The 15,303-nt window shown below is 46.2% G+C and overlaps 1 protein-coding gene and 1 non-coding gene across 2 annotated transcripts in view; both read right to left on the minus strand.

The window, feature by feature from the left end:
* Positions 1-14,796, minus strand: part of LOC135821025 (nucleolar protein 10-like) — a 35,971-nt gene extending 21,175 nt beyond the window's left edge. The window contains exons 1-10 of the mRNA XM_065334077.1: positions 14,402-14,796; positions 11,433-11,510; positions 8,726-8,763; positions 7,804-7,848; positions 5,774-5,865; positions 4,462-4,527; positions 2,916-2,976; positions 2,452-2,546; positions 1,554-1,629; positions 711-860 (exon numbers count right to left, since the gene is read on the minus strand). Of these exons, the coding sequence (XP_065190149.1) occupies positions 711-860; positions 1,554-1,629; positions 2,452-2,546; positions 2,916-2,976; positions 4,462-4,527; positions 5,774-5,865; positions 7,804-7,848; positions 8,726-8,763; positions 11,433-11,510; positions 14,402-14,612 (912 nt within the window). The 5' untranslated portion in view covers positions 14,613-14,796. The remainder of the gene's footprint in view (positions 1-710; positions 861-1,553; positions 1,630-2,451; positions 2,547-2,915; positions 2,977-4,461; positions 4,528-5,773; positions 5,866-7,803; positions 7,849-8,725; positions 8,764-11,432; positions 11,511-14,401) is intronic.
* On the minus strand, positions 7,930-8,149 carry LOC135821945 (small nucleolar RNA U3). The gene has a single exon (XR_010554435.1). It is a non-coding gene; the product is annotated as a small nucleolar RNA U3 (small nucleolar RNA).
* Positions 14,797-15,303: the final 507 nt, after the last annotated feature.

Genomic DNA, 15,303 nt, shown 5'->3' on the forward strand with positions numbered 1-15,303 from the left:
ATGCTGGCAGCATTGTGTACGGATCCATACACGCTTGGGGCGGTTTCCTTCAGAGTATAATGACACATCCACTTGTACAGATAGGACTGGGCCCTCCTGACAGGGGATTCAATGCCACTGCTGCTATAACAAATAGTCACACTTGCATGCGACACGAGGGGCCTACCCATCACATACTACTGTCGTGGACATGGAAATCCGGTCGCACGTCTAGCGGCCCCAGGGCGCCGGCCAAGCAGCCGTGGGTAAGCGGTACACACACATGCATGTATGCACTGCAGCGCACTGGTCGCATCGGATCAACATAATTGTGCACTGCATGCAACGTTCTGTGCGCGCTGAGAGCGCCGGCCCCGGTCATTCGACTGAACGTCCATGTCCACGACAGTAGTACTGCACTCTGGTATGGTCACGGCGGACCCAGAAGTCATTATCATTTTAATGATAATGACTAAAAACTTAAAAGTTTTTGTTGACTTCTGGCAAAAACACTCTCAAGCCCTATGAGGCTATGGCTGCTAGCAACTGTCCTTTCAGGTGGAAATGAGGTTTAGATGTCGGACCACGAGCATCAGCATCAGCATCAGCAGCAGGGGTGGCGGCAACAACAACCAATCTTCCAGCATTCTTATACCAACAGTACAGTGCTCAACATTACTTCAATGTCACAGTGTGCGCACTCTCCCTTGCGGCCAATACAATGCGCTCACCGTGTTCTCGTTCCAGATCTTCAAGTGCTTGGAGTCCGACGAAAGGACAAATTCTTCCCTGGGAAAGAAGTCGACCTGTTTGATTGGCAAGTCTTGATGATGATCCTTAACCAGGTAGGGTTGACTGGCACGAAGGTCAAACAAGCACACCTGACAGCAGCAGCAGCAGAGATGAAACAGCAGCAGCAGCAAGTACAAAAGTTTGCCGAGATGTTCCAGAAAGACAGGATCAGCAGGACTGGAAGAGCGTGAACCGATTGCTGTCACATTAACCTTCTACACACTGTCCCATCTCCACTACATACGATAGTTTATTGCCAAAATATTGTTTGCCTGGCAACAAGATACCAGCAACAGTGAGATTCACACTGGACACACACACACGCACGCACGCGCACACACGCGCACACACGCGCACACACGCGCACACACGCGCACACACGCGCACGCGCGCACGCGCGCACGCGCGCACGCGCGCACGCACGCACGCACGCACGCACGCACGCACGCACGCACGCACCCACACACACACACACACACACACACACACACACACACACACACACACACACACACACACACACACACACACACACACACACACACACACACACATGCCCACCGCTGAAACTATGATAGCGAACAAGCTATGTTAAACATAGCAACTAACTTGTGCTAGGATTACACCATTCAACAGCTTGCAAGCCTGATGAATTGACCATCACTAATTTTAGCCTGGTCTACAGCTGATTGAAGTGGCTTTTCTGGCCAGTGAATCCCTACACGCACGCACGCACATACGCACGCACACGTACACATAATGATGACAGCATGTCAACTAACCTGTCCCCAATTGGTGCCAATGGCCATGTGATTTTCATCTTTGAATGTGATACAACTGACCTCCAATGGCGATAACCTGTACGGCAGAATATTTAAAAAATAAAATATAAAAAAGGAAAAAACGGTACGTGTGAGAGACTCAGGCTGAGTTTTCCGCATCTGCAAGAACACCACCACCTTCAAGGAAGGTGCAGCTCCTAAGCGGTGGGAGGTGAGTAGATTTTTGGGCCACCACAAAGTGGTCAAAGGCTGAAAACCCGGTGTGCCCATGTACAGTATATGTATACACAAGAATATAAAAATAAAATCACTAAACGAGTAAGCATTCCACCAGGTAACAATTTATAGGAAATAGGAAACTGCTTCTCTGCTTCTCTGCACCTAAATTTTCTGTTCACCTAACCTGGCTTTTGGCCCTCATACCGAAAATATTGAGCACCTAAAATTTCTGAAATTAAGAGTAAAACCTGGCTGAAGAGCTAACTCCACTATCAATACTTCTTCCGACCTCAAACTTGAAGAGAAAGAGATGCATGAGCAGTCCAAAAGAGGATGAAATTGTGGCAGTGACTTCAGCTATAGCAGAGCAAGTGTGTGTAGCTCCATACATGGGAGCTGGCGCTTTTCATGCTGACTTGACTTCTCATGTGCTTTGGATAGCAGCAGTGGTAAGTCAGCCAAGTGTCTAGTCCAGTTGACGGGGAAAGCCCCGCTACACACGCTAGTCTTATTCTGAAGAGAGTTACCAAAAGTCCTAGGTGTCATGATCACTCATGACAAAACCAAGGATCATTTTTTTTCTTTTTGAACGGACTGTAAGCAACAACTGTAGCGGTCAGGTATAGCTGGATGGCAACAGTATTACCAGCAAGTAACCACCAGCGGTAGGTGCACTTACGTGGGTGGTGCATACTCAGCAATCAGTGGAATCTTTGCTAGGTCAAGCGTAGCAACGGACTTTCTGCAGCGCGGGTCCCAGCACAGCACACGGCCCTGTGTCAACAATACACATACACACACGCACACACGCGTGCGCACGCACACACACACGTACACACAGTACCCAGCACACTGTTGGCATCAGTAGCACCACAAGAAATAGCAGTGACCGCAGAATGGGACCAAACTGCAGAGCCCACCGAAACCAAAGCAGCAACAGTGGGCACAGCAGCAACAGCAATACTAGTAGCAGTACCAGTAACAGAAACAGCAACAGCAGCAGCAGTGAGCAAAGCAGCAACAGCAGCAGAAGCAGCAGCAGCAACAGCAACATCAACAGAAGCAACATCAACAGAAGCAACATCAACAGCAGCAGCAGCAACAGAAGCAGCAGCAGAAGCAAATAGCTGACAAGAGACTTACTTCTGATGTGCCCAGTGTGACCACATCCAAGTGCTTGTTGATCTGGCAAACGTTGATACCACTGCAAACAGACAGCACAATTGTGACAAGAAGTTGTGAAAGGAGATCAAGAGTTCCAATAGGGAATGAAAGCAAGTCAGATTCAGTGGTGCGTTTCCTGTCCATTCAGGTCATCTGTTACAGCAATGAACACTTGCATGTATCAATAATAGAGAGGTTCCGCACTACGTAAAGTTGAGCAACTTTACGTTAGTGGGCGGGGAAAACCCGTGAATTCGCGAGTTTGCACTCCACTTACGGAAAGTTGTCTACGTAGAGTACGTAGATAGGGCTCTGATAACGCAGCTGGTCCGTAAGTGGATTGGGGTACAAATTTATGACTCTCTCCCCAGGTCGATCTGGTCGTACACTGCCGCGTTCGGAGTTGCCAAGGGCAGCTACATGATTTGAAAACTCCGTATGGCGGAACGCAGATGCGCATGCAGTTTACATAAGACTTTCCGTAGATCGACTACGTTTTTTTACTAACGTAATTACGTTATGCGGAACCTCTCTCAATAATACCAAGGAGAAGAACACACTGCAGGCTCTTGAACATCTGGATAGGTTTCAAGAGTATACCTATTTTTGCCTGTATTTCACCTGACGCAGAGGCTTGAAAGTATAGACCTTATTCGATAACGTGATTTTAGGACTCGCCTGCAGGGATTCGTCGTTAGCTAGGGCACGTGTACACGAAATGAGTGGCAAGAAAGGCCCAGTCCGTACAAGGGAGTAGTAAAATGCTGGTATTTTTCTATTCCCATGTTCGCACGCAGAGTCCACTGTGCACTGAGTGCAGGCCTCTTGCCACTCCCTGCTTCCCGGGACCCCGCTGCACGTGATTGTAACGTTTATCGAATAAAGTCTATACTTGTGTAAACTCTCAAGATGTTGACAAAGAGCCTGAAGTGTGTTTTTCTCCTTAGTATTATTGCGTTCTTGTGTCCGGCGATGAAACTGTGCTCGAATTAATCTGAGCTGCTAAATGGCACCCTTTATCACCGGTGTGCAAAGGGTCCAACAGGCGGGAGGGGGCCCTGGCCATTTGTACGCTGTTCGTACATTCTGTGAGCACAGTCTCACCCCTGCATGCGCACAAGCATAGTAGTGTTAGGTCAATCGGGATCCTACGGCACGGGCGGTAACAGAGTCTAAAATCAGTAAAATGCACCCTCTAGTTTCTCTCTTAGTCGGACAGCCAGTGACAATCATGGAGTTCTCTCTCTCCCCCCACCCCTCACACACGCACGCACGCACGCACGCACGCACACACACACACACACACACACATGCGCGCACGCGCGCACACGCACACACGCGCGCACGTGTCAACTCCCCCCCCCCCCCCCCCATACCAACATTGTCTTAACACTACTATTGCCTAAAGTGTGAATAGTACTGGTCAACACTAAAACGAGTAAATCCAAAATGGCCGACTAAACCCAGTGCTGCAGGCCATCTAAGAAGAGAAGAATCACATACAACATGTCATCGTATATCTTACGCTGCGTCAGTGACATAAGGTGCCAGGAACTGTCCTTGTTCAAGATTCAGACGATACACCTCCTTGCTGCACAGCAATAGAGCAATACAGAAAAGATTTCAGTTACAATCCCCAACCAACAAAAATCACAATGTACACCGATGTTTCAATAAGAGCAAGAGAACTGACAGCAACTCACTTACGTGGACACAAGGAAAATGGTGGGGCACAAGTTCTGCGTTGGAGTCCACCAACTAAACCAGATCTTGAACAGTCAGACGTGCACAAGGTAGCACCAGACTGTCAAGGTGTCCTGAGACATTCCACGGCAAGATTCTAACGCATAACTTGTGCCCCACCGTTTTCCTGGTTTCCATTTAATATTTTCCATGGCTCACCATCCGGGTACTAACTCAATTGCGATATTTGTTTTGCGCCCTATGGCTATGTATGGCATGAACTGCTAAACGTATCAAGTGTGATCTGGGTTGTGAACGTAGGCCGTGTGAGATTTGAGTTCAGTTATTGAGGTAGTGCAAACCAAAACATCCAATACCTATCTTCAGGGGTAAATGTCCACAGAAGAGAATATTGATTTTGTTGAGTTTGTTCGGTCGATAAGAAATGGAATATTTGAACACTGGATTTTGGTGCTCGGTCACCTATGATCGCATGCACTGTACACTACTTGCACAAATACTCTCGAGCACGCACGCACGCACACACAGACACATCAATGTGTGTGTGTGTGTGTGCTCCAGCACAACGCTTAACGAGTACAGTACTGGCACCAACTTTGAGCTCCAAGCCATGGCCTTAGACCATCTCCCATGCCTGCCTGCAAAGTCTACGAGTTCGGGGGAAATTCTTTTTAAAATTGTCTTTCGCAATTCACCTCCACCACTCAATACTTGCAAGAAACGACACATAACTTTCAGCCAGGTTTCAGAGTTATACTGCTCGGCATTTGAGGTTTTGCATTGACCAACTACATGTAGATTATGTTGGGTCTTTTCCAGATGTCTGTGTTGCGCGGAGTGCAAGCACATACCGCACCGCAAGTGTTCTTTCGAATTTTCGGGGAGTTTGTGCACTCAAATACTTGACGTACCAAATTGAGAGCATGCTTGAAGTGTGCACAGAACTCTCGTGCAGCTTCTCGCACTTACATGAGAGAAATAACGTTACACGACTGTGACTTACCCTGCTCCAGCCAAGAACAGATCACGTTACACAACTGTGACTTACCCTGCTCCAGCCAAGAACAGATCACGTTACACGACTGTGACTTACCCTGCTCCAGCCAAGAACAGATCACACGACTGTGACTTACCCTGCTCCAGCCAAGAACAGATCACATGTGGATGGATGGTAGGCCAAGTCACGGCCAAACTTGGGAATCCGTGTGCGGTAGTGAAAGCCATTCTGTATGGTCCACCACCACGACACATGCACAGACACGCACACAGACACAGACACACACGCACACACACGCACAAACACACAGAGGAGCTGATGTAGCAATTATCATGATACTAACCGACTGCAACGGATTCCTAGCTGTCGTCCAGGCCATTTCAGCACAAGAGAGATACAATTGTGGGGTACTGGCATCTAACCCTTTAGCAGTTTAGCTACATAGCATACCTGCCGCTCATTTTGTCGGGTGCCCTGGTCAGACCAGCGTGTTCACAGACTCGTGAGCATGCTCTGCTATGCAATGATAAAGCATAAGGCCAAAAGAAAACAAAATGTCGGTGTCAGGGACCAGCCCGGGTTTCAGGTGTAATGTAGAATTAGGTGACCAGCATTTCCTTCACATAACTTAGAGTGCATAGTCTTTATAGGTGTAATCCAAATTTAGGTGCCTGGTTTTTTCTACCGAAATTATTATATATATAAAGTTACATCGAAAATAATGTGTCATACAGTAGCTCAAACTGGCTCCTGACCTGTCAACGATGCTTTAACTACAACTTCAAACAAGGTACTGCCAGTCTACTTCGAAGTACAAATTTTCGGCCCATTCAAATTTCGGCTTCCCAGGGCTAAACCCCAGTTCGGCCTGTACTGCTGCCGCCTGTATACACTGTCGCACTGAACCTTGCAAAACAAAATTTCAGCTGCAGCAAATTTTTCGGCCAAACATGACTAGGCCGAAAATAGCTGAAAACGAGAGAGCTTGGAAGCTCAGGGCCCTACGCTATGCTTTTTTGCCTTGATGACCTAGACAAAAAAAAGCATAGGGATGTTATAAATTCTTTAAAAAATCCTTTTTTTTAAACCTGGGATTCGAACCCGCACTATCGCGCGCGCCCTGCATGCATCCCCCGATACACTTCGCATACATACTAATTCTTCCAAGTTGTTTTACATTGTGATCTTGCATTTTATAGCCCTATTTGAATATGCATTGTGGCCAGCCGTCTTTGATGGCACGGTACGGTAGGGGATAGGTACGGGACAGGTACGATCGAGGGTAATACGACACCGTCTAGCTGCCCGCAATATTCAAATAAGGCTTTCAAACGCAAGATAATAACGTGAAGCAACTTGGAAGAATGGGTATAAATGCGAAGTGTATGGGGGAATGCATGCAGGGCGATAGTGCGGGTTCGAATCCCAGGATATGCCTGAAAAAAAAAATAGGAGAATTGAAAAATTTATAACATCCTATGCTTTTTTGCCGTCAGATACGGATAGCGCCAGGCGTGACACAAACACACAAACAAATACCAAATTAAAGCTGTGTGGACCCTGGCTAGCGCCAGACGTTACTGAAGTAACGTCTTCTGCATAGCTACGGGAATAACTATGCACTGAATGTTTGTTGACTTACAGTATGTGAGAGTACACTGCGACTGTACACGCAGCACGTAATACTAGGGAGGTTTCGCCCTACGTAGTAATACACATGAAAATAATGTAGGAACTGCACGTGATCCTCATACGTAAAATTCCGCGCAGTTGGGTTTTCGCTCTACGTGATTTTCGTGACGACTGCTAAGCCTGCCTTGTTGCGTTGGAGAAGTGTCAGCTGCACATTCACACGCTCGCCAGAATCATGGCAGAATGTACAACCGGACCTTCGAGCAATGTTCGAAAGGCGTTTCAGAATCAGTCAGCTCCCTCAGGACAGCTACACCATCAACCACGCTGAAATGGAACATGGAATTCTGTGGGCCGCTTGACTTCTCAACGGAGTTCAATGTCCACAACAGGAGTGTCATCAGTAGTAGGCCTTTCCTTCCAGTCTTGTCATCTCACTTACTAAGTATTAGAATTGAACAATTACATCCATCTATTATTATTTGTAGTTCTTTGGGAGAGTATGGGGGAATGTGTGAACATACATGTACATACCCTAGTATGAAACTCCACATAACGATCACATTGCAGGAACACCATCTGCAAAGGATGAATGAAGCAAGAACACAAAAACACCTGAATGTGAATGAACTTACTTTCTTTTTTAGATTATAAAAAAAAGCCACTCATAAAGCAGCCTCCCCCTCCACACCGACCAGAAGGCCAGTGAAGAACGGTCATCAATCACCAACACTCTTGCATCCAAGGACGCTGAAGTGTTGGCGTGCTTCCCGCTCAAGGGAGGATGCTACATGTCATCCTCGTGGCTTATGCGGTTGTCTTTGTTGGAGAACAAAGACGGGATACGTACTATAGAAATGATCCTAGTGAGTACGATCTTGATTATAACCCATCGAAGGTATTGGCTTTATGCCATTCTTCGTTCAGTGGCAATATTCCCAAAAGTCGAAAAGACACGGTAGAGCAAGGAGAAAAAAACTGCATTGCTGAGTAAAGGCGCAACAACCTACAAATTGCAACCATTGACTACTGTACCCAAACCCAGCACAAACACACAAAGTTGGCTGCCGCTCCGTTGCCATGGTGTTACTATGGCACGTTACCATGGTGTTGCCATAGCAACGGCAATGAGACCATGCCAAATCTGAGTTAAAAGGATCTGATTTTAATTTACCTCCATAATGATTCATGACACACAAGATTATTTTCAAATTTAGTGGGGATCCGAGCTCTAGCCAGAACTTTGCCACCTGTTGTCATGCATAACACCATGGCAACAGGCAAGATATACTGTAGCAAGGAGCCATGGGTGCGTGTGTGATCCCGGTAGCCTAATCGGTAGCCACTGCCCCGGAAAGACAGGGTTGCAGGGCTCGAAATTCGCTCGAGGATCCTTCTTTTGAAAGACATAACTGTTACCATGGCAACAGGAAAGACACATCTTGCTTTATCTTACCTTGCTGTAGTCTTCGGAGAGAATTTCAAACTGCACCACTGGAATAAATCGATACACAGTGCAGGCAAAGTGGAAGTTATAAAGAGAGGGACATCAGTACATGTAGCGTAAAGTACCGTTAATCCGCCCCCCCCCCCCCCCCCCCCCCCCCCTATCTAATTTCCGCCCCCGGTCGAATTTCTGCCTGTGAAGCGACTTCGGCGTATGCAATAAAGTACGGTGTTAAACCGACGCATGCACTGCTGTACACAATACGTGCCAGTGCAGGACGACAATGCGCACAATCCAGCACACCAAGTCTGACCTACCACATTGTTGTATTGCGCACTGCACTTGACAGCCATGATCTAACCCCCACCCCCCCTGCTGGGAAGCAACATCGCGTGGGGGGGAGGGTCAGCGGATGAACGGTACTTTACTGTATACTCAAGAGTACATACCTAACAGAGTGCAACTCCTATCTTGAACTGCAATGGGCTAGCTCGCGGTGGAGTTGTTTCATGTACATGTACAACTGTAATAATTATAATATTATCATAGAGGGTTTTCGAATGAGTTACACCGTCCGCGAGATGGGGATTTCCCCTAATGCCGCAGGACTGATTTGCGTCTGAGTGGCAAGTCGTCCTTGTCTAGTCTTCAAAAATCAACTTCATGTAGTTTTAGTTTACTGCAAAAGCATAGTCGCTAATAATGATTTCCCAAAATTGACCGGTTTACGACTTAATATGTATGAAAGGTACTGAATCTACCAATGATTCTCACTCTTCTCAATGCTCACTAAGTACCAACAGCATAATCGAGTTCTGTATAACGTTTTCTATTTTAAGTTTTTAACGACAGATTTCTCCTTTCTCCTTATGTTTTCTCCTTGTTCACTCATTAGATTTAGCACTTCGCTATAACTATATAAGGCTTGTTCGGAGCAGGCCGCCGTGCTCCCCTTAGCAGCTTGTTCGTACTGTACGAGTAATTAGTATCATTGGTGATGCCGAAGAGTCCTTGCACTGTTGGTTTTACCAACCGCTCCAAGAAGAGCAGTCAGATTACATGTTACAGATTTCCGGAAAAAATATACCGTAACGTCTTGTATAAAAGCCCCGCTTGAATAGAAGCCGCAATTTTGGGCCCATCAAATCACACATAAGCCTGGTTTTAGTGTTGACATACATAGAAATACCTGTCTTGTATAGAAGCCTGTCTCATATAGAAGCCTGCAAAATTTCACCCAGAAAGTCATAGAAGCGGCGGCTTTTATACAAGACTTTACAGTATGCAGAGATAAGACAGTTGTGAGTGCAGTGCGTAGAGAGGGCTGGAATCACAGCAACAGTTCACGGCTGTGCTCTTCCCACTTCGTAGGTGGGAAGAAAAGCGATGGCAAGCTTTCACCAGCCGACATTCCGACGGTATTTTCTTTCGTGAAATCTCCCGTAAACGCTTCTAAGCACTCGCAGATGCCATTGCAGCTGTTTACGCATCAGGGTCCCTCAACTCAAACACTCAACATGGTCTCTTTGCTGCATACGTCACTAAAATGTGTTCGCCAAAATTTTCGGGCATGGCCCCATCATCACGGTGAAAACAGGAAATCTCCTATAAAGCAGAAATTGGAACCAGACATGTACCGTAATTGCCAAATTATAAGTCGCACCCCCACTTTCAGGTTTGAGCCGTATTGTTTTGATAGATTCACTTCAGTAGTAAGTCATGCTCAATTGTAAGTCGCACCCCCTTTCTTACTATTGATGTTGTGGGTAAAACGGTGCGACTTATTTTCGGGGAAAATACGGTATGCATAGGAGAGGCGTGCGAAACGGAAGGTCAACATGGACACTCGTTCTCTGCAATAGCTGCAGCACCACTCGTCATCATGAGCACTAACTGTCAATGGAACAGAGAAAGGAACTCGATAATTCTTGGACAAAGAAATTGAAAGTACATGCCGACAAGCTCCTGTCTGCGGCACGGCACGCTGCAGGTTTTTTTGCCCCTCGGCAAACTTCAGTGTCGCGATCGCGTGCGTCACTTTGGTACAGGGCCTCTAAGACGCCAACAAAAAGTAATCGAAACCCCCTATTGGGTATTGAGCCATGTTGTGGCAGAGGTATGAACAAGCATGTACTGTAAGTCTACAAATGTTCAGCCCATTCAAATGTTCGGACGCCCAGGGGTAAAAACGCATTTCGGCCGCCCAGGGGTAAAAACGCATTTCGGCCGCATTACATTTTCAGCCTGTACTGCTGACTGTATACGCTGTAACACTGAACGCAACACATTTCTTGGCCAGGCCGAAAATAGCCGAAAATAAATATGTGCCGAATATTTGTTGACTTGCAGTATGCCTTTCGCGAGAGCCATGAACATACAAGTAACGTTACAGTGGCAGTTCACCAGGTTCAGGACGAGTGGATCTACCGCCCGCCTTTCTACTTCGACTACTGTATTACTAACTACTTTTACACGTTCTCTACACTTTTGATCTATGGCTACGCATGATGCATCAGTGAGCCGGATGGCCGCAAAAGATCAGAGTCGTAAAAATACTGCCGTGGGCTGAGTGATCATCGAATTGTACACTATTGGCCATGTACTCTTGGCATACAGTGGAGGATAGAATCCAGTGCAAAGAGATTCAGAGCGAGGTGCATTGTGCTGATTGCGAGCGCACTCGGTTGGAGAAGTCCAAAGCGAGATCGACACTCACCCTCTGAAGACATACAGCGCTCAAACTTCTGCGACAGTTCCTTCACGTCATAGCAGCGCACACGTGGCTTGTAGACACCTACAAGCAGCCACAGCATACAATGGCAAGCAAGAAAGTCCCGATGAGAAACAGCATACTTACACAGTGAATCCAATCTAAGACACTCATTCATCTGGAAACCTCCCATTGTGCATAATTTGTGGACATTGCTCTCAGAGCATGGGTGGTGGGGCTGGTCTGATCCCACTTTGAAAGACGCATCATAGACCTACGCATGGGGATAGAGTACGGTTGACCCGTCCCCTCTCTAACCGCTGCCCTTGTCAATTTTCTATCTGTGAAGCAACCTCGGCACTATCCCTCTTATGTTCAGGCTGCCTGTTTTGGAGCCATCAGTTGCCTGATAAACAGTGATAATTGTGACTTAATGTGAAACTCAGAGTCGCAACACAGCTCTCTTTCTCTCTCTCTCTCTCTCTCTCTCTCTCTCACTCACTCTCTCTCTCTCTCTCTCTCTCTCTCTCTCTCTCTCTCTCTCTCTCTCAGTCTGTCTGTCTTGTGTGGAAAGCTCTGCCCTATATGGGTATTGCGCACTCTTCCAGCAGTAGAGCACGCTACTTGATTAAAAATCCCTATGATTTATCTATTAGGGCGCGTTCAGACTACCGATAAAAAGTGACGGAATGGGAAAGTCGCCAAGGTGATTTGATCACGTGACGTTACTGGCACGTTACCGGTGGAAAAGCTTTACTGCCGCAGCTGCTGCGGCAGTAAACTTTTTGCCGGCAGTAAAAAAGTGCTCAGGCTGCATGCGCGCTGGGAAAAAAGGGATAATCCCTTGTCAGTGTCGCGGTGAGAGCTGAAAACTTCACGGTAACGTTAGTTTGATATCGGTAGTGTGAATGTCCTTCGCGGTTTATCGGCATTCACGGTTTGACGGGATTCACTGTAGTCTGAACGCGCCCTAAGGGTGCACACTTCCCATTTCGGCGGACATGCGCCAACTACATGCATACAGTGTTACAGCACTTTGACCTGCACCATAACAGCCTTGATCTAATTCCTACCACAGCTACGAATCCAGCCAGGATGCAATACAGCACGATGATCAGCAGTATTGTACTTAACACTGGCTATACTACCAGCACTGCATCTCGCAAACAAAGCGTTTGATGTTCAATATCCCCAATCCACAAGAGTTCTCTTGACAGCTGGACGCACACCTGCCAGCCATCCCGATTTAGCTGGGACCGTCCCGATATCGCAGGGTGGTACAGTGCGTATCGGTTATAGTGTGGTCGTATACAAGAATATACTGCCTACAAGAATGAACACTCATTTTTTCATAATCATAACACATATTTTAGGTGTTAGGAAATTTGAGGCCACATGCCACGTAATGCTCTTTTCTCTCCGAAACTCAACACTTGCAAGCCAGATATGAAAGAAAGAAAAAATCATCAGTCACACCACCAGGACTCGAACCAGGGACCTTGCTATTCGCGAGCAATGCTCTAACCAACTGAGCTACAGTATGACTCTTATCCACAGTGATGGTAAATCTATCCTTCTTCGATCAATCAATACCTGGCTTGCATCATACTGGCAACTCACACCAATCAAGAGGGCCCTCGGCCATTCGCTTGTATTTGCTCGCAGTGGACATAGTTTGATGCGCTCCCCATGATATCAAGCGAATGGCCGAGGGCCCTCTTGATTGGTGTGAGTTGCCAGTATGATGCAAGCCAGGTATTGATTGATCGAAGAAGGATAGATTTACCATCACTGTGGATAAGAGTCATACTGTAGCTCAGTTGGTTAGAGCATTGCTCGCGAATAGCAAGGTCCCTGGTTCGAGTCCTGGTGGTGTGACTGATGATTTTTTCTTTCTTTCATATCTGGCTTGCAAGTGTTGAGTTTCGGAGAGAAAAGAGCATTACGTGGCATGTGGCCTCAAATTTCCTAACACTTTGAAAATTCTCCGTGAAGTCCAAATTTGAAATTACATATTTTAGGTGTATATTTATTCTTACAAGCAGTATTATCGCATAGTAGAATATATCTGCCCTAAGAATGGATTTTGTGTAGCAAAATATGCCAGATTAGTGCAAAGTGTATCGCCTGTAGTAATAACATCTGTGCTCTGTGCATACTCAATACAATAATATTCAACACAAAAAGAGAGTTGTGTGCAACTGAGCATTGGAGAATCACTTTTTCTGTCCAGTAGGACTCTTTCTTCCGACTTCTCTCGTATCTGCTGCTCCGCAGTCGCCTAGCATGACCGCGAGTCTGATCCGTGTGTATCATGTGTAGACCTACATGTCACACGTCACACGTCCATATGATATGTCACACGTGATTTATCGTGTGTAAGAAATATAGGCAATAAGACTCAAATGTCGTGTTTCAAACACCCACGCTATAACCGATACCTACTGTACTAGGCACCCCAAAGTGCATTTTTGTCGCATACCTCAGCTAGATTTGTATACATTGTCACACCTAGGGATGTCATTGTCCCGATCTCAGGTTTGCAAAGGTTGGCGGGTATGCGGACGTCTACCGTAAAAGTGGGAAGTTCCGGTTGGTAAGCATTGTGCTCGCTCGGTGCCACAATGGACTATTTCCCCAGGCTACGGTGAAACTTCAGTGCAAGCACCCTGGATAGAACATGTTTTTCCAAGAATATGTGATACCAAGTAGTATCATTAATTCACACACTTTTTTCCTTTTCCTTTGGGTTACATTTTTCCTTTTCTGGTTTTCTGGTTTTGCATTGAATTTGTATTGCATTTTCATCCATTGTGTTTCTTTTGCCCGTAAAAGAGGCTTCAGAATAGTGATCATTAATTCTTTAAACAGTCTGAGCTGCATCCCAACTTCAATGGCAATCATGTAGCGTCGCAAACTGCCCATACATAGTATCCAAAAGTGTTACAGTGTATTGTTTATTACTACAGCCATACCTGCTGTCAGGATGTATTGGCCATCAGGAGAGAGGCGTACTTTCGTTGACGCTGTAGGCATCTCAAACTCCTGAAGGAGTTGGATACGCTTCTGCAAGCCAGCATCATTTTTCACCATGGAACGTCGCTTCCTCTCCGAAATCCAGTCTGGCAGTGTTTTACCTGAGCTAAGATTGTAAATCTTGACATCGTTGACGTCTACAACCTGCATTTTTGCAGCAGTTCACAACTACACTGGGATTTTGTCAGAAACACTTCACACCATGGTTCTGCTTGACCTTCAGCTGTAAGTTAACACGTAGCTCTTCATCGCCATCAACATTATTTTCACACACAGCTATCAAGCCGTTTCTTCTTTTCCATAAGCACTAAAAGTAAAATATAATTCGATTTTTCGTGCTGAAAGATCTACACACGTACACGTGCAAACATCATGCATGAACAATAGTCAGCTGATTATTTTTTGATCTTGAAATCAGCGTCACGGCGCCATTTTCCCCATGGAAACGCCTGTAGAGGAGGTGTAAAAAATTTACATCATCATTCCATGATCCATGGCATATTTTTATAATCACAAAATCGAGTAAATAATAATCATTGTTGAGGGCGGTTGCAACGTTGCTTTCTTCCCAGGAAGTGTTTTTCTTTAGACAGACTACAAGTGTGAGTTGCCATTGTGTTGTAGTTTGTAAGCATCAGCAGCGTTTTGCGGAATTGTTTTCTTCCACGGCCTTGTGAGTTATCCATCATGGATCGAAATTCATGAATTTGTGATCGATGTGGTAACATATCCCTAGATGGATTAAACTTGAAGGACGTCCAAGAGCCAGCTACGGGTAACGGCAGGTGGAAACCCTAGGCTGATCCCAGGATCGGAACATGCATTGCACACTATAATAATA

The sequence above is a fragment of the Sycon ciliatum genome, chromosome 7, assembly GCF_964019385.1.
Source record: "Sycon ciliatum chromosome 7, ocSycCili1.1, whole genome shotgun sequence".
Taxonomy (NCBI): domain Eukaryota; kingdom Metazoa; phylum Porifera; class Calcarea; order Leucosolenida; family Sycettidae; genus Sycon; species Sycon ciliatum.